Raw genomic sequence first — 18,613 nt, forward strand, 5'->3', positions numbered from 1 at the left:
GCCATAGAATGTTTGGGTTGGAAGAGACCTTAAACATCATAGAGCCATAGAATGTTTGGGTTGGAAGGGACCTTAAACATCATAGAGCCATAGAACGGTTGAGTTGGAAACGTCTTTAAAAGTCAAAGGGACATAGAATCATAGAATCATAAAATGGCTGGGATGGAAGGGATATCAAAGATCATCTAGTCCCAGCCTGCTGGGAGCAGGATGCCATCCACAAGATCAGGTTGTCCTCTAGGATCTGCTGTGTTGGCTGATGGACCACTGGACTCATTGTGGTGGGAACAGCTTTGAAGCATAGGTAAACCTTGGAGCCAGCTAACAGATCTGCTGTCTCCAGGACTGTGTGTGACCCCTGCTGTTAGGGGAAGGGTATGTGGGACAAGTGCAGCACGTCCTATCCCTGGCTGTATTTTCCAGTCCCCAACTATTATGGAGCAGATGTGTTTGATAGTTGCCCATGGTCATCTTCCATGAAACCTCCTGCTGTCTTCATCTGTCTATGCCCTTAGCCTCCCTGATGTTCTGTGGAAGGCTATCTAGGATGGGGGGGGAGGAGAGGGGATAGAATAGGATGGGATGGTGTAGGATAGGATGAGATGGTATAGGAAAGGATGAGATAGGATGAGATAGGATGAGTGGGATGGGAAGGAATGAGATGATAATGATGAGATAATGCTGAGATGATGAAGGTAAGGAAGAGGAGAAGGGTTGCATTGCAACAGCTACAACCACCCCATGAAGAGCTGCCTATGATGGGTGCACGAACAGGACTTGGCCTTCCTCTTGCTCCCTCCCTCAGGGGACACAAAATCAATGGCTGCACATAGCACCACCCATTCATGCATCCATATCCTTCCTATTTCTTAGGGTTTTTTTGCCCATCTGTTCAGTTTTCCCATGAGACCTACACCATGGCCGGGTGTCAATGTTGCTGCATCACTCCCTGCATCTCTCTGCCAACCCCACCATGCATCATCCCCATGGCAAACCACAGGGCTCTTAACTTCTTAATTCCTTAATTTCTTAGTTTCATAATTCCTTGATGTTATTTCGGATTGCGGAGTGCCCCCCTTCGCCCAATCCTGGCCCTAAGGGACGTGGTTAGTGGGCAAAGTGATGATGGGTCAGCGGTTGGACTTGGTGATCTTAGAGGTCTTTTCCAACCTTAATCACTCTATGATTCTGTGATCCCACATCACTGCCCTGGCTGGCTGTTAGTTTTCTGCACAACAGTCAGACTGTGGCTTTTTGGGTTTCTAGGAAAACAGAGTTTTATGGTTTCCAGTTATCACTCAGGCGTGGTAGGACACTGACCAAATGACCCTCCAGGCCTCTCTCTGCCCTATTCTCAGTTATCCCATGAATCATTTCTTTTCTGGCCAAATTCTTCCAAGCAGATTCAGTCCATCCTTGTTTACAGCTTCACGGAGTTGGCTTCTCACAGGCTCTGTCAGACTTTCTGCTCACTCACAACAAAAGCCATCACTAATGGCTCATTCCCAGCCAGGGGTGATGTCTGTGCTGTAAATCCACTCCTAAAGGCTCATCTCAGTATTTCCAAAGAGCTTTTATCGGTTCGGTGTTTGTTTTTTTTTTTTTAATAAGATATATTTTATAATATTATTATTACTATTATTATTATTTATTATTTCTTTCCTGGAAGATATTTCAATGAAGATGTCACAGATCTTGCTGGAAAGGAAATTCCAGCAAAGCAGAGTTTCCTTTCAGGTCACATTCAGTTGGAAATACGAGGTGAAGGAAGAGGAAAAACAGGATGATATTACAATAATTATATACACATACGTATATATGCATAAATCAGCTGAGGTTGATGGAGTTACTATGGTCCTTTAACATGCACAGAGCAGGGGACAGGGCAGCTGGCAGTGCCACCCGCTGTCCTGTAGCCAGAGCTAAGGAACTCCATATGGACAAAGCAAGCATCACTGCAACCAACCCCATTGTATTCCAGGGCCCCCAGGACCCAAGGGAGATCCTGGCCATGAAGGGATGGAGGGGGAGCCTGGCCGGCCCGGCCTACCTGGCCTGCGAGGTAAGGACTTATGGATCAGCCCCATGGGCTCTTCCTTCTGTGGGGCACTGATACTTAGGGACTTTCCATAGGATGATTTCTTCAGCGCCAAGAATGCTTTCTTTTTATTTTCTCCTTAATTCAAACCATTGTTTTCGAGACAAATTCAATTTAAAATACAAGAGAAGACCCTCACATACCCTGAGAAACCAGACTCGATGTGAGCCTGCTTCTCATTTGCAGCCCAACCCAGAAGTGGTGGGTTTGCATCCAGGATGCAGACACACAGCAGTGCCAGGATCCCATCACCCCGACCCACATGGGGCTGCCAGCATCACAGCAGAGGGGCTCAGAGCCCCGGATCCCCCCCTGTTTTAATGCCCTATATCCCAATGCTGGTGGAAACCCAGCTGCTCTCCTCAGCGCTGGCTGCCCACACTCCTTTCACCAACAGATATATATTTTTTTATGTGCTGACAGATTCATGGCTGTTTTTCTTGGGCGTTACAAGCATCAGAAAATACATCATCTGGTTTCTTTCCTTTGTTTTTTTTTCTTTCTTTTTTTTTTTCTTTAAACAGCAAAACAAAACAATCTCTGGAGGGTTCACCTTTGGGAAGAGATTTTTATTGGTGCGTTTTTGGTTGTAGTTGGGGTAAATCCCCATAGCACTCTCCATAGCACAGCACAGAATTCAGTCCCCATGTCCTATGGAACCCAAATTCCTCTCGTTTCCTTTTCCTTCTTCAAACCTTGGGATTCCCAAGAAGTTCAGCCCAAGAGGGGCACAGCTCGGTGCCGAGGGTGGGGGGCACTCATGGGGTGGTCTCTGTGCTGCACCATGACCCCTTTGCTTCTGTCCTTGCTCCAGGGATGCCTGGGGAGAGAGGACTACCAGGACCTCGTGGCTTGAAGGGGGACAAAGGAGACTTTGGCCCTATGGGTCCAGCTGGGATGCGGGGATTCAAAGGTAAGGATCAACAGGACTAGGATCAAGGCTCTGGTATGGGTGGGACATAGAATTATCGGGTCATTAAAGACTGCTGAGATCACCAAGTCCAACCATCAACCCATCACCACCAACACACTAAACCATGGAGCCATTGGGTTGGAAAGATTTTCAGGTTGACCAAACCATCATCTTGACTTTAACCCACATCTCTTTGTGCCATGGGGGTGATGGGACATACTGGAGGCTTCTTGGACGTGGAGGGTCTCTGGAAAGCACTGCTATGGGGGCACAGAACCTCTGATTTGGGATGGGTGAAAATGGGGGTGCTCTGGGAGTGTTCACTTGGTGTGTGCGTGAGCATCTTCCCTATAGAGACCAATAGGAGGGAAGAGCTTTGTTTTTGCTCTTCCTTTCTGACTCGCTGTGGTTTGAGCACGGAAGGCACCCACACACAGCAAGGCAAGGCACACCCAGGGGACCTTTTAAAAGAAACTCCTCAATGCTGCAAAGCCTAAATCAGGATGGGTGATGCCAGCTCCCAAAACAGGCTCTTTCCATCCCAAAATGGGGGAGGCAGGAAGAGCCCAGCCCAGAGATGTGGCACCGCCCTGGCTCCAGCTGTCCCTTCTTGGGGATGTCCCCATCCATGTTGTTTGTCTCTTCCAGCAGTTTTCTACACCAGTTTCCTTTGGTGAAACACCCACAGTCTGCTCCTGGTCCTCTGGAGCATCTCTATGGTGATGGTGGTTGGGGCAGGGCTTGGAGCCAGGCCATCTGGAAGGTCCCTTCCAACCTAAACCATCATGGGATTCTGGGACTTTCTGGATCTATGACAGCAGGGAGAGCCACAACCGCTCCTCAGCAGCAGTAAGACTTGATGATCTTAAAGGTCTCTTCCAAACTTAGCGATACTGTGACTCTATGAGCAGCCGCGGTGCTGATAGGTTGACTTTGGGATCGATGATCCTGAAGGTCTTTTCCAACTTTAATGATTCTACGATTCCCCTGTTAGCTCTCCAACCCATTTCCAAAGCCATTCTTCATCTCATGTTCCCTTCATCAGGGAGACTGAGAACTTCTGCTCTTGACTCTGGGAAGCAGAAAGTTGGATAGCCCCAAAGACAGTGGTGAAGTCTTTAATTGTACCTATATGTATGTGTAAATGGGCGTATATTGATTCTAGCTGGCATCTCCGTGATGCTGTGGAGCAATCCCTGTATCCAGGGATGCCACCGCTGCAGGGTCCCTCCTGTCCCATCAGGACAGATATGCCCCACACTGTGGCAGCCCCAGGTCCCAGTGAAATCCCAAATCTTTCAGGGTCATGGGGCTTCACCTAAACCCTTCTCCAATGAATCACAAAACAAGCGTAGAATTTCTACGGTTTATGGGATTCTCTGAACTTTATAGGAAACAGACCCAGGGTGAGGCAGTGCTCCAAGCCAGGGCTTCAAGCAGAGGCACCAGGCATACACCCCTATCACGTCCCTAACCCTATAACAGGAGGGGTGTGCAACAAGGCTCTCCCCCATAATCCCAGCTATCCCCACTGTAGGAGGTTCTCCCCCAAATTCCTGGGTCACAGCACTGGAGAAAAATGGATCAAACACTGCAGACACCCTGAGGGATGGCTTTCCTTTCCTGCCTATTTCTTCTCATCACTATTTTCCTGTCCTCGATGTATTTTCCCTCCAAATCACCCCAGGAAGGGATTATTTCCCTCATTGCCAAATGGGAAAAGCCATTCTGGAAAGTGAGCATAAATCAGTTTGTCTTTATGCTGTCTCAGGGAATGCTGTGTGGGGAGTGTGCTTGGGAGGGAAAGCAGTAAATTAACCAGAGGTGGGGGGAGATTTGGTGCAATGGGAGATTCCTCTTCATGCAGGCAAGGCAGGAGGTTCTGACTGGGACTGGATTTAAAGGGCAGCAAGAGCTGCACCCATTAAGGCACCCTAACAGCATCCCTTCCTCCATACGGACCATTGAGTGCCATGGTCAGTGGGCATGATGGGGGTGGCTTGGACTTGGACTTGGTGATCTTGGAGGAATTTATCTACCTTAGTGATTCCATGATTCTATGACTCTATGGGTGGGAAATGGCCGTGACCGTGGGTGGGATCCCCCTGAGCCTCCTTGGCAGCAAGGACTCGTGGTGGCCTATGTCCATTTTGGTATCCACCATGACCCAGCTCTTATTCTGCATTGATCTTCCTATTCTGCAAGTTGATCGTCGAATGATGGAATCATTCCAGTTGGAAAAGCCCTCAGAGATCCCCAGGTCCAACCCCAACCCACCCCACCATGCCCACATCCCTCAATGCCATATCCCCACGTTCCTTAAACACCTCTGTGGACGGTGACCCCACCAGCTCCCTGGGAACCCCTTTGCTACCCCCTACAATAGGGTGACAAACAGTATGGCACTGTGTGGCTGTGTCCATCCACCATCCCATGCCGCCATGTCCCACCCCCACCTCTATCCTGCTGCCATCTGGTTCCCATCAGCAGAGCGGGCTGCAGGCAGCCTTCCTCCAGCTGACACAGCTGGGACTGCCCGGGGGAGCCATCTCAGCTTCCCAAAGCCTCCAAGTTAAAGGGCAAGAATTTCCTGCATGCTTTTTTTCCCTCTTTTATTATTATTATTATTATTATTCTCCGAGCGTGCGTTGCGCGTCGGTTGTTGTTCCTACAGGCAGATGAGAGAGGAGGGCTTCTTGTTTTGGGGAGCAATTCCAGCACCTCATTATCTTTATCTTATGCTTTAAGTTCCCATTATCCCAAGGGGCAGTTGGAGCATCGCAGTCCCAACCCTTCACTCCTGGGGTCCCCTCTGCCTCTCATCCTTTAGCTGCTGTGCGTGGCCACAAAGCAGCTGGTGCAGTTGTTTTAAAGCCGTTTCACGTGGATTTGGGGCTCCCTGTGTCTGGGCATCAAGGGGTGGGGATCACAGAGTCACAGAGTTTTTGATTGAAATTGGATTTGCAAAGGACCCAAAGGATCATCTCGTTACAACCCCAGTGAAACCTTGCGCCAAGCTGAGGAGGCAAAACAACTTCTGCTTGGGAAGGGATAGAAAGATCTGTTTTCCTCCCAGATTTTCCACCCACACCACCAAGGGAAGGGATCTCAGCAAATTGCTCATTCCCCAAGAGCAGCTCCGTGCTCAGCAGCCACTGCCTTGCTAGAGGCTGACACGCATCTCCTTTCAGCAAGGCCGATGGCCCATACTTCTTTCTCTTCCCAGGTGATCGAGGACCAAAGGGAGAGAAGGGGGACCGAGGCAGTGACATGGGTGAGTGTCCATGGATGTGCCCTGCTGCTTTATCCCCACAGGACATGCTGAAGATGATCCCTTTGCTCTTGGTTTTGATGCTGTTTGCTCCTGATCCTCAGCATTAGCCAAATAGTTTGGCAAACCAAGGCAACAAGCCTGGGGCGTCAAGGGCTGGGAAAGCATCACTGTGGTGAATCACAGAGTCATTAAGGCTGGAAAAGACCTCCAAGGTCACCAAGTGCAACCACTGACTTGTCCCCATTATGCCCACATATAGAATCTTTGAGGTTAGGACAAGACCTCCAAGATCACCAAGTGCGTTGACCCAACCCCCATTGACCCAACCCCCATTGACTCAACTCCACTATACCCAATGTCTCATGCCCCTAAAATCAAACATGGGTACATGGGATGGGTGCATACCACATAGACCCGACTGGGAGCTGGATGCATGCATCCTTATCCCAAACAAAAGGGATCTGCATGGCCCTTGGGGTGGCTTTACATCCTGTCCCCCCTCCTCACCGGGCAGATGTTCTCTATTAGAGCAGAGATATCTTGGTGCAGCTGCAAAGACTCAGCCCTTGTTTTCACAGCCACCAGGATTTGGTTCTCCCCTTCAAGTTTTCCTTTCTTGTTTTGCTTTTGCTTCGCTGGGGAGGGAAGATCAGAGGGGGGCATTGGGGGGTCGGAAGGAATTGGTGCAGGGAAAGCAAACACACACAGGAAAGAATGAGAAATGATGATTTGGGGGCTTATTGAGTATGAGGCACTTGGATGATACAAGGGTTGATGGCTTTAAGTGAAAAGAGAGAGATTTAGGTTAAATATTAGGAGGAAATTCTTCACAATGAGGCCCTGGCACCGCTGCCCAAAGAAGCATGGGTGCCCCATCCCTTGGAGATGGCCAAGGCTGTGGATGGAGCTTTGGTCTACAAGGGGTGTCCCTATGGCAGGGGTTGAGGCTGGGTTGGTCCCTTCTGACCCAAACCACTCTGGGATTCTGGGTCCATGAGATGCTATTGGGGCACTCTGGGGGTTCCATACAGATCCACAGGGATCACACAGAGATTCATGGGGGGCTATTGGGATGCTGTAGGGTGCCATAGGAGTCCTTGGAGGCCCTGGGGTTCCATAGTGTGCTATTTGTGTTCTATTGGGGTGCTACTGCAGGTCCTGAGAGACTATTGGGGTCTCATAGGGTGCTACTGGGGGGTTCTTGGGTTCTGGGGGTCCTTATGGAGCTGTTTGGATGCTACTGGGGCCCATGCGGTGCTCATTTGGGGTGCATAGGGTGCTACTGGTGTGCCTCTGAGGTGCTATTGGGGTGCTTTGGGAATCCCATAGAGATCCACAGGGCTCTACTGAGATCCCAGAGAAATCCAGCAATGAGCTACTGGGATACTGTAGGGTTCCACAAGGTTCCTGGGAGAATATGGGTCCCATAGTGTGCTATTAAAGGGCTGCTGGGTCTAAAATAGACTATAGGTATCCACAGAGCGTTATTGGGGTGCTGCTGAGGTGCTATTAGGATCCATGGGATGCTTATATGGGGTGCTTCTGGGTGTCTGTGGGGTGATATGGGGTGGTATTGGGGATCCTGAGTGGCTCATGGTGTTATAGGGGTGCTATTAAGGCCCAGTAGGTGTCCATGGGGTGCTACTGGGATGCCATAGGAGAGTCCCATAGAGATCCATAGGGTTCTATTAGGATCCCATTGAGATCCATGAGGGGCTATTGAGATACTGTAGTGCACCATAGGGGTCCTGGGGTGCTCTTACATCCCATAGGGTGCTATTGGGATGCTGTAGGATTCTCATGGGGTGCCATTTGAGTCCATGGGGTGTTACTGGTGTGTTGTAGGATGGTACTGGGGTCCATGGAATTCTACTGGGCTGCTGTAGGGCTCCATGAGGTGACGCTGGGTCTATTGTGTGACACTGGGGTCCTCAGCCACGCAGCCTGGAGACACAGGGTGACAACCACAGTGGTTTTAGTGGAACATCTCAGACACCACATTGCACGGTGACCCCCCACCAACCTCCCTATCACCCCTATGTCCCACCATGGACCCCATGTCCCCTGATGTCCTCTCTGTCCCCAGCAGCTGCCGCCGAGGAGGGGTTGATCCGGTTGGCCAATGGCTCAGGACCCCACGAGGGCCGAGTGGAGGTTTTCCATGACCGCCGGTGGGGCACGGTGTGTGACGATGGCTGGGACAAGAAGGATGGGGACGTGGTGTGCCGGATGCTGGGCTTCCGAGGCGCCGAGGAGGTTTATCGTATGGCCCGCTTCGGCCAAGGTGAGCAGGTGGCATTGGGTGACAGTGAGTGACAACACTGGGATGGCAATGCTGGACAGCACCACCCCCAGGGCTGTGGGAGTTTGGGTTGGAAACCAACCCTCATGGGAACATCCTGAGCATCTTATGTAGACCCCAGGGGTGCCCCTGCAGGTAGTGCTGTGCCTTGGTGCCACAGCTCTGTCCCCATTGCTGTCCCCTCCCCATCTCTGTCTCTATTCATCACCCCAACTTTGACCTCATCCCCATCCTGGTTTCTGTCTCCATCTTGGACCCCCCAGTCCCATCTCTGTTCCTGTCCCCATCCCTGACTATAGCTGTGTCCTCGTCCCCATCCCAACTCTGATCCTCATCCCTGTCCCCAGCCCAGCTCCATCCCTGTCCCCATCCCCATTCCTTCCCCATCCCTGACTACATCTATGTCACCATCCCTGTCCCTATCTTCATCCCTGACTCCATCCCCAGTTCCATCCCTGTCCATCCTCATCCCCAATCCCCTATTCCTCTCCTATCCTCATCCCATCCCTGTCCATCCTCATCCCCAACTCCATTCCTATTCCTCTCCTATCCTCAACCCTATTCCTGTTCCTGTCCCCATCCCTGACCATCTATACTCATCCCCATTCCAGTTTTGATCCTCTGTCCCCATCTTCATCTCCATCACCACCCCTGACCCCATTCCCATCCCTAACTCCATCCCTATCCCCATTCCATCTCCATCTCTGATCCCATTCCCATCCCCATCTCTGTCTGCATCCATGACCACATCCCTGTCCCTATCCTCATCCCCAGCCCCATCCCTGTCTCTGTCCTCATCCCCTCCACTCCTGTCCCTTTCCCACGCCCAGCTCTATCTCATCCCATCCCTGTCCCTACATCTGTCCCTGTTCTCGACCCCATCCCACCTCATCCCCATCCCCTCAGCTGACCCCTCCCCATCCCACAGGCACAGGCAGGATCTGGATGGACGACGTCTCCTGCAAGGGGACCGAGGACAGTCTGCTGCTCTGCAGCTTCTCCAGCTGGGGCAAAACCAATTGCGGCCATGCAGAGGACGCGGGAGTCAAGTGTATGACACCGTGACACCATCACTGGGGACACCCGGCGCTCCTCCTCACCTGCACTTCCCTAAAGGTTTTATTTGGAGAAATAAATGCTTTTTTATTATTCTCTATTATGCTTCTCTATTATGGTTTCCTATTAGGGTTCCCTATTGGAGTTCCCTATTAGGGTTCTCTAGCCCAGTGCTTGGGATGATGGTTGCTGGGGTTTGGGGTGGGATTATGGGCTTGTGTGGGGGATCCACACAGTCCTGATCCAAATGGGATTTGGGGACAGATAGTAGAGAAGGCATTGAGGTGGTGGCTGGATGGGGTCCCAAGAGGAGAGGAGGGAGGTGCTGTAGGGTTTGGGGGGAACAAGGGGGGGTTTGCATAAGGGCAGGGCACATCCAGACTATGACACCTTCAGGGTTTGGGGAGCTACTGCCCCCATGTGGCACCTTTATAGGGACACGGTGCCCCAGGGATCTGAGGACACCACAATCCCATAAGGCTGGGGATCACTCAAAAGGCTGAGAATCCTATGGAGAATCCCTTCAGGGGCTTGGAACTCTATGGAAATCCCTCCCAAAGGGCTTAGGGACCCCATAGGGATCCCCTTTAGATGTTGGAGATCCCACTTGGGACCCACCCAGAGACCCACATTGACCACCCAAAAGATTTGGGGACCCCGTGAAGACACACCACCCTAAAGGGCTTTGGGACCCCAAAAAGGGTCTGGACACACCATGGGAACGCCCACAGGCTTTGGAACACCATTGAGACTATGAGAAATGGCCCCAAAAGGGCTTGGAGACCCCACATTGACCTTCCCCATAAAGTCTGGAGAAGCCATAGGATCCCATAGACCCCCATAGACCCCATTGAGGGCGCTCTGCAGGCTCCGCCCACCTATAAACCACGCCCACATGCGGAGCCACGCCCCCTTCCGCCTTCTTAGATATTTTGTCCCTCCGCGGCCGCTGTAGCCGAGGCTTGAAAAGGGGCGGAGCTCCCGCGCGCGCCACATTCAAACGACGGCGGCGGAGTTGAGAGGTAGCGGGCGCTGCGCTGCGGCGGGTCCCATAGGCCTCACGTAGGCCTCGCTTAGGCCTCGCTTTGGCCTCTTCCTTCTGCCCTATGGGTTCAACAGCTGCTGGGGATTTGGGGGCTGGGGGAGGCCCTGGGGGCTGGGAGAGACCCTGGGTGAGGGTTGGGGTGGATTAATCTCGTTGTAGGGAGGGGGTGGATGGATGTCAGGCATTGAAGGCCCTTGAGGGATACGGATTGAGGCCTAAGGCCCGGCGCTGTGTGTGTGTGTGAAGGCCTCTCTTTGTGTTGGTTGTGTGATGCGATCTCTGCTTTCTGCTATAGTAATCAATGGTGTTTTATAAGCCATGGAAGCCAGCAAATCACAGTGCGGCCTGAAGGAGCAGAAGGAGAAAGCTGGTGAGTTGTGGAAGCAAAGAAACAGACACGTTGGTGTAGGTCTCTAGAGAGCGTAGAATGGTTATGGGTTGGAAGGGGACTTAAAGATCGTGTTTATAGCCCTATCTGCAGTAGGGGGGGGGTGGAGCTACAACTTAACCTTCCCAGGATGGAGCATCCTCAGCCTCTCTGGGCAGCCTGTACCAGCATCTCATTGACCTCTGAGTGCTCCCTCAGCCTTCATGTCTTCATAGGGTTGATGTCTGTGACCTGTACAGGCTGGGGGATGAGCTGCTGGAGAGGAGCTCTGCTGAGAGGGACCTGGGCGTCCTGGTGGACGACAGATTGACCATGAGCCAGCAGTGTGCCCTTGTGGCCAAGAAGGCCAATGGCATCCTGGGGTGTATTAAAAAGAGCATGGCCAGCAGGTCGAGGGAGGTGATCCTCCCCCTCTACTCTGCCCTGCTGAGGCCTCATCTGGAATATTGTGTCCAGTTCTGGGCTCCCCAGTACAAAAAAGACAGGGATCTCTTGGAAAGAGTCCAGCCACTAAGATGGTGAAGGGCCTGGAGCATCTCCCCTATGAGGAGAGACTTAGGGAACTGGGTCTGTTTAGCCTTGAGAAAAGAAGGCTGAGAGGGGACTTGATCCAGGTTTATAAATACCTGAGGTGTGGGAGCCATAGTGGTGAGGCTGGTCTCTTTTCAGTAGTGCGTGGGGATGGGACTAGGGGTAATGGGATGAAAGTACAGCATAGGAAGTTCCTTTTTACAGTGAGGGTGACGGAGCACTGGAACAGGCTGCACAGGGAGGTGGTGGAGTCTCCTTCTCTGGAGATACTCAAGACCCTCCTGGACGCCGACCTGTGTGACATGGTGTAGGGAGCTGCTTTGGCAGGGGGGTTGGACTCGATGATCTCTAGAGGTCCCTTCCAACCCCTACAATTCTGTGATTCTGTGACCCTCTTTTGGATTCCCATATCTTTCCTGAACTGGCTGCCCAGGCGTGGATGTGGTACTTCAGGTTGGGGCCTCATGAAGGCGGAGTAGGAAGGGATATAGTCCAGCACCAAAATGGGTTTCTATGCTTGACTTCAGGCCCTGAACTTCAGTGTCCAGTTCCATCAAGGTGGGTTAGTCCGGAGAATAAACAGGAATCAAAAAGCTGTGTCTTGTTGTGGATGCCCCACAAGGGCCCAAAGAGGAGCCCAAGGCCGTGGATGGGGCTGTGGGCAGCAACCAACACAGAATTACAGAATGACCCGGGTTGGAAGGGACCTCAAGGATCATGTAGTTCCAACCCCCCTGCCTGGCAGGGCCACCAAACATACACCTTTACTAGATCAGGTTGCCCAGGGCCCCGTCCAACCTGGCCTTGAACACCTCCAAGGACGGGGCATCCACAACCTCCCTGGGCAGCCTGTTCCAGGGCCTAACCACTCTCCTAGTGAAGAACTTCCCCCTAACATCCAACCTAAATCTTCCCTCTTTTAACTTCAAACCATTTCCCTGTGTCCTGCTATTGTCAGCCCTATGGCACAGGTTGGGACTGGATGAGCTTTAAGGTCTTTTCTAACCTAAGCCATTCTGTTCTGCTCTAACACAGGGCCGGCTTCGATCACTATTCCTGCCTCCCCCTCCATGCAGAAGCTTGGATATGGCACTGGGGTGAATGTCTACTTGATGAAAAGGTATGTGAAAGAGGGACGTGGTGCTCAGAGTGGGCCTGGCATCTTCCTGGTCTATAAGTCAGGGGTTAGGAAGCAATTGGGTTCTGCCTTAAGAAAATATAGGCTGGAATGGGAAGAATTAAGGTAAAAATTCATCATAAGAGTGATGTACGTGGGCAAAATGTTACTATGTGCTTCTTGTTTGTAGAGTCTGAGAGCAGTTTGGGTTGGAAGGGACCTTCAAGCCCACCCAGTCCCAACCCCTGCCATGGGGGCACCTCCTTTTGGGGCTGCCCAGGGCCCACCCATGGCCTTGGGCACTGCAAGGGATGGGGCACCCATAGCTCTGGGCAGCAATACCAATGTCTCATTGCCTTCTGAGTACAGAATTCCCCCCTAAACCTTAAATCTCTGTTAGACTTTAAAGCTATTCCCCCTTGTCCTGTCACTACAGGCTGTGTTGGCAGGCTGTAGTTTATTTTAGTGTCCTTTTTCCCCCCCCCTTTTTTGCCTCCCATAAAGATGGGTGCTCTTTGGAGTAGCTCCTTGGGCAGCATTCACTGTGCTGCTTATGGTTCTGATTGAAACCAATGGGTTTCCCCCCATACAGATCTCCCAGAGGTTTATCACGGTCCCCGTGGGCTGTGAAGAAAATTAACTCCAAATGCAGTAAGAATCAGCAAAACATCTATCAGACCAGACTGAACGAAGAAGCCAAGATCTTAAAAAGCCTCAAACATCCCAACATTGTGGGTAAGTTTCCAGCATGTCCTGTGTTGCTCCTACTGCAAATCAAGCTGTTGGGGCTGATGGATCAGAGGATCTCAGAATGGTTTGGGTTGAAAGAGACCTTTGAGACCCACCCAATGCCATGGGCTTGGTGCCCCCCACCAGATCAGGCTTCATTCAGCCTGGCCTTGGGATGGAGCACTGCAGCTTTGTCTCATGTACCTGATGGAGACTTGGGAGCGTCCCTGGGCATCAGTTTTGGAGCAGAAAATACCCTTTGATGTTCCTCTGGCTCTTGAGATCAATGGCAGCTGCTGGCGTGGCTCTGCATTACCCACAGGAGCAGCACCTGTAGCAAAGCTTTGCTTACTGAAGTCTTATAACCTCAGGGAACAGAGAGAGCACGGTGTAAGAGAGAACAGTGCTATGTGTGGAATTGGGCTCTGGGTTCCACCCTTATGACACACCTTTGTTCCAGGCTAGGGGTGACAATCGAGGCTCTGTCAAGTTCTTGGCTGTTAGGGGTAGGAGTATTTTGAGAACCACTTTGGTCTGTTGTTTAATTTCTTCCCTTATCTGGTGTAACATCTCTGCTGGCAGTCGGGGACAGCAGCTTTGTTTAACTTCGCTTTTATTTGTGCTTGAAACCACCTCAGCGTGGCCACTTGAGTTACAGATGCCGTTAGCTACGAGGAATTTTGTTTGTACCACTGAAATAACGTGCCATGATCCTGGCAGGAATTTAAAAGCAAAGGTATTCTTGACCTTTCACGTTGCAAACAGGGTGAGACTTCTGTACTGCTGCTCCAAACTAACACATCACTTGTTGTTGGGTGGGAGTGAGAAGTGGAAGAAGAAGGGTTTACACACCCATAGTTTTACCTTGTGAAGTAGTCCCTGTGAGAGGAGGGCTTGGCTTTCCCCAAACCTCCCCATGCCCTTTGTGTTGCTCTCTGGCTCCTCATAGTCCAACTGCAGGTGGGTTTGCTGTGCTCCTCCCTCCCTGCTTTCAGTTCTTTATCTTGTGGGCATCAGGGTGAATCCCTTGCCCTGTCATGGGGTGCAAAGCTGAGCTGGGAATTAGAAGTCTGCAGGACCTTTCATTCCCTCCATACATGAAATCTGAGGCTCCTGTCCCTACTTGAGGCCACAGAGCTCTCCATGGATGCTCCTGTGGCTTCGCCTCCAAGAAGCTGCCACACAAAGATGTGCTGTGAGGGTGTGAATTTCATCGAGTCACAGCATGGTTTGGGTTAGAAGGGCCCTTAGAGCCCACTCAGCCCCAAGCCCTACCATAGGGACACCTCGCATAGAGCCCAAATCCCTACCCAGCTCACTAACAAACAGTCTCTTTTGGAAGGTTACCGTGCATTCACCGAAGCCAATGATGGAAGCATGTGTCTCGCCATGGAGTTTGGAGGAGAAAAATCTCTCAATGATTTAATTGAAGAAAGAAATGCAGCTCGTTTGGGCCCTTTCCCTGCTGCCACTATATCCAAAGTTGCCTTGAGCATGGCAAGGGGGCTGAAGGTACGTTTAGCATTAACCACAGCTGTTCCACATGGGGTTGTATCTACCAGAGCAATAAATGAATGCAATGTGCAAGGAGGCCAAGTGCCAGCAGATGGAGAGCAGATGCTGTAATGCTTCATGTAAGGCATCAGAGCTTTTCTAACTAAGGATTGTACCTGCCCTTCACAAGCCCAGCAATTGATTTCCTTCTGTTATCCTCTATAGCAGCAGCCCTATATAACTGAGAACTGCAATGGAGCAGCAAGGTTGGATGATACCTGTAAGCTGCCAGGGCAGAATATAGTATTTTATGTCAGGCTGGACACAAGGAGCAAAGACTTGGGATTGCCTATTGATGAATTGTAGCATCCATCCCAGCTCTGCCTGCAACCTGGAATGCTTTGGGGAAGCCTATAAAGCAAGCAGAGGGTCTGGGTGGTCTCAATGCAGCATTCTCCCCATAGGCAGGTTCTTTAAGGTTTAGTAGGCATGGTGGTGATGGGTTAATGTTTGGATTTAATGAGGTTTGGGGTCTTTTCCAACCTTAATGGGTCTGTGATCCTACAAGTGGGTAGTACTGGGTCAATGGTTGGATTTGATCTTTGATGTATTCTCTATCCTTAATGATTCTATGAATGTCTATAGGTGTTAATTACTTCCCTTTTCTTCCTAGTACCTTCACAACGACAAGAAGCTGCTCCATGGAGATATCAAGTCTTCCAACGTTGTTGTTAAAGGCGACTTTGAAACCATCAAGATCTGTGATGTAGGAGTATCCCTGCCTCTAGATGAGAACTTGACAGGTAGGTTGGACTATAGGGAAGAGCACCTGGCAGCTGGGTGGCTGCCACAGCAGCAGCACCAATACAACCTTATGGGTCCTTGAGAGGGGTGCTGGGTGCCCTGTGTGGGAGTGAAGGAGCTCTCACAAGGCCCAGATTTCATCCTCCAAGCTTGACGTCTGCCCTGTACCCTTCCATGTTCACCCCATGGACAGCAGTGTTGTTGTGTGGGGGATGCTGGATGAGGCCCTGCTGGACTCTGCTAAGGCAATGCTGTTGCCAGAGAATAAAGTAAATGAATGTTTCTCGTAGGGCTGGAAGGAAGCACGAGCCAAACACAAGCGTTATAAAGACTTCATGTAAACGAGAAGCAGATGTCTAATGGCGTCGCAGCTTGGCTGTGAACAGCAGGAATGTGTTTGGGTTAATTACAAGAACGCTTTTCTACGCTGCTTTACGCAGTGCTTGAGCCTTGTAACATATAAAGCTGCTCTATTACGTTTTTATTAGTAGCTGTTCCCTTTTATAAGGAGTGAGAGAGCTGGAGGCAGCACCCCTGTGTAATCTTCCAGAGAGCAGCGTGGTTAAAGTATCGATTTCTGGGCTGATTTAACCATCCCCTTGTTCAGCCCTGATCTTGGCTTTGCCTCCTCCTGGTCTAGAGAAGACAGCATACACTGCCAGCAATAGGATGCTGGTCCTGATCCATGTGGCTGCCAGGGTTCAGCACGCATCAGGCTGTGAAGTGCTGAGGGATTTCAGCATTCCCTTGTGGTTACAGGCAGGGCTTGGAAGATGAGAACTGAAAAGAGAGGTTGTGGAGCAGCTGAGATTGCTGGCAGCACAGGAATTTGGTAGGGAAAGCTGAGGGAAGTGTGGCACTATCCTATTTGTAGTTAACAAATAGGCTTGACCAACGTGAATGGGGTGTGAGGGATCAAGTCAGAGCCAGCGCTTCCTTCTTCAGGTTGAAGTGAGCATTTCAGCTCTCCTGAGGCTACTTATGATCACCGAGGCATTAAATTGAACAAAGTGGTGAGAAAAGGATTGATGTTTGAGTAAACTAAACCCAATGGCGTGGCTGATGGAGCCTGGTGAGCTCCCAAGGGTTGCCTTTGTCCCCTGGGTGAGGTCAGTGTGGCCAAAAGCAAAGGGGAGAGTTGACCTGGGAGTGCTGTCTCCTTGGCCTGCTCCTTCCACAGGGGTGCCAGGCTGAGGAAGGGAAACAACCAGGTAGAAATGATGTAAAACCTCTTCCTTGCAGGGCTTTTTATGGCAGGGCTAAGCTGCAGAGCACAGCCATGACCCTCAGTGCTTCTCCCCTGTGTGCTATTACAAGCTCCTCCATGACATCCCCATGGGAGAGGTCTCTGCAGTCACTCTGCAGTGTCAGGTGCTGAGCAGAGCAAGCCATGGGTTACAGGCTGCTTTTAGCTGTGTCAATCCCAGCAGCAACCCCAACACTGCATTGATTCCTTACAGTGAGTGACCCTACAGTACACTACATCGGCACCGAGCCTTGGAAGCCCAAGGAAGCTCTGAGTGATGATGGTGTGATCACCGACAAGGCCGACATGTTCTCTTTTGGGCTGACTATCTGGGAAATGATGACCCTGTCTGTGCCTCACCTCAACCTGGACGGCAGCACTGATGATGAAGGTTTGTTTCTACATGTCCCACAATGGTTGCATTTGAGGTAGCTGGAAAAGACAAAACTAGAGCACGTGGAGACTTGTTTTTCTTCTGACAAAGCAAAGGGTGAAGCAGTTGGTTTGGGCACTTCTTGCTCCAGTGAGATTAGTGCCCTTGTTCAGTTACATGAGAGAGAGTGTGGGAGGGCCAGATCTGATATAGCAGCCCCAAAGCTAAATCCCATGTGGGTTAGGGCAGGAGAATCCTCACATTGCTGGTGTCAGAGCCCAGCCAGTCCCATAATCCAGCATCTTCTTTCCTAATCCCTATAGAAAGGGTAAGAGCTGGGCTCTGAGTTCTCAGCTTCATGCAGCTCACAGCATTACACCCTTCTTGATGTGTGCTTTTTTTTTGGCCAGATGAGTCTTTTGATGAGGATGACTTCGATGAGGAAGCATATTATGCAGCTTTGGGAACCCGTCCAGCCCTGAACATGGATGAGCTGGACTCATCCTACCAGCAGGTGATCGAGCTTTTCTCTATCTGCACCAGTGAGGACCCAAAGAAGCGTCCTTCAGCTGCTCATGTGGTGGCAGTCCTGGAAGCAAGTCTGCCCCCAGAGCTCAAAGTCTGAACTCAAGAGTCAGTCTGCTTCTGTAGTTTATATCCTTCTAGTTCATGAGACCCGCTCTGTGTACTTAAAAACGGAGCCTAAACGTGTTCGGTGATGACCCATCTTAGCACTGGAGAGAGCAGGGATTGCTGGCTCTAAAGCAAATCCCCCCCAGCCTGCACTTTAGTTTGCAATAAGCTAAATACTGTGCTGCACTCTATGTTCTTACCCTGTTTGTTAGCAGTTTAAAAACCGTTTCTGTGCTTGTGTTGATTCAGTCGTCTTTCAGTTGGTGTTTTTATGACAGGTGTCAAATCTAATCCTTTCTTTACCTTGGTGTGGAAGTGATGCTCTTTCTTCATAGGCTGGGAGTTGAGGTGCTGTAGAGCTGAGGCCTTGGGGTGGTGATAGGCAGCACCCTCAGCTAATAGTAAGGCCATAAACAAGCTGCAGGCTCACATAAGGGGAAAGGTAAGGAAAAATACTGCATGTTTAGGATATACCTGCACTTAGCTGGAGGTGGCAGCTGTACCACAGCTGGTCCTGCTCCCATATGCAGCCATTGGCAGGCTGAAGCTACTGCTATTTCCTCCTCTGAACTGTAATTAGGAGAGCTTTGGAAATGTTTCCGTGCCCCTC

The 18,613-nt window shown here is 50.9% G+C and overlaps 2 protein-coding genes across 5 annotated transcripts in view; both read left to right on the forward strand.

The window, feature by feature from the left end:
- SCARA5 (scavenger receptor class A member 5) overlaps positions 1–9,743 on the forward strand; it is an 18,126-nt gene extending 8,383 nt beyond the window's left edge. The window contains exons 5-9 of one of the 3 annotated variants that reach the window (XM_015859817.2): positions 1,982–2,062; positions 2,913–3,011; positions 6,238–6,285; positions 8,372–8,569; positions 9,516–9,743. In XM_015859817.2, coding sequence (XP_015715303.1) covers positions 1,982–2,062; positions 2,913–3,011; positions 6,238–6,285; positions 8,372–8,569; positions 9,516–9,652 — 563 coding nt within the window. In that variant the 3' untranslated portion in view covers positions 9,653–9,743. The remainder of the gene's footprint in view (positions 1–1,981; positions 2,063–2,912; positions 3,012–6,237; positions 6,286–8,371; positions 8,570–9,515) is intronic. The other 2 variants (XM_032443542.1, XM_015859815.2) reach the window with 2 other exon arrangements.
- Positions 9,744–10,562: 819 nt separating this feature from the next.
- On the forward strand, positions 10,563–18,305 carry PBK (PDZ binding kinase). Of its 2 annotated transcripts, none has more exons than XM_015859706.2 (8): positions 10,563–10,665; positions 10,984–11,058; positions 12,643–12,727; positions 13,317–13,459; positions 14,796–14,965; positions 15,621–15,750; positions 17,212–17,388; positions 17,781–18,305. In XM_015859706.2, the coding sequence occupies exons 2-8, from the start codon at positions 11,007–11,009 to the stop codon at positions 17,993–17,995; spliced, it is 972 nt and encodes a 323-aa protein (XP_015715192.1). In that variant the 5' UTR covers positions 10,563–10,665; positions 10,984–11,006; the 3' UTR covers positions 17,996–18,305. The 2 variants fall into 2 exon arrangements, with proteins under 2 accessions (XP_015715192.1, XP_015715194.1); XM_015859708.2 differs by having other exon boundaries at positions 10,601–10,665; positions 11,005–11,058.
- The last annotated feature ends 308 nt before the right edge of the window (positions 18,306–18,613 follow it).

The sequence above is a fragment of the Coturnix japonica genome, chromosome 3 (genome assembly GCF_001577835.2).
Source record: "Coturnix japonica isolate 7356 chromosome 3, Coturnix japonica 2.1, whole genome shotgun sequence".
NCBI classification, from domain to species: domain Eukaryota; kingdom Metazoa; phylum Chordata; class Aves; order Galliformes; family Phasianidae; genus Coturnix; species Coturnix japonica.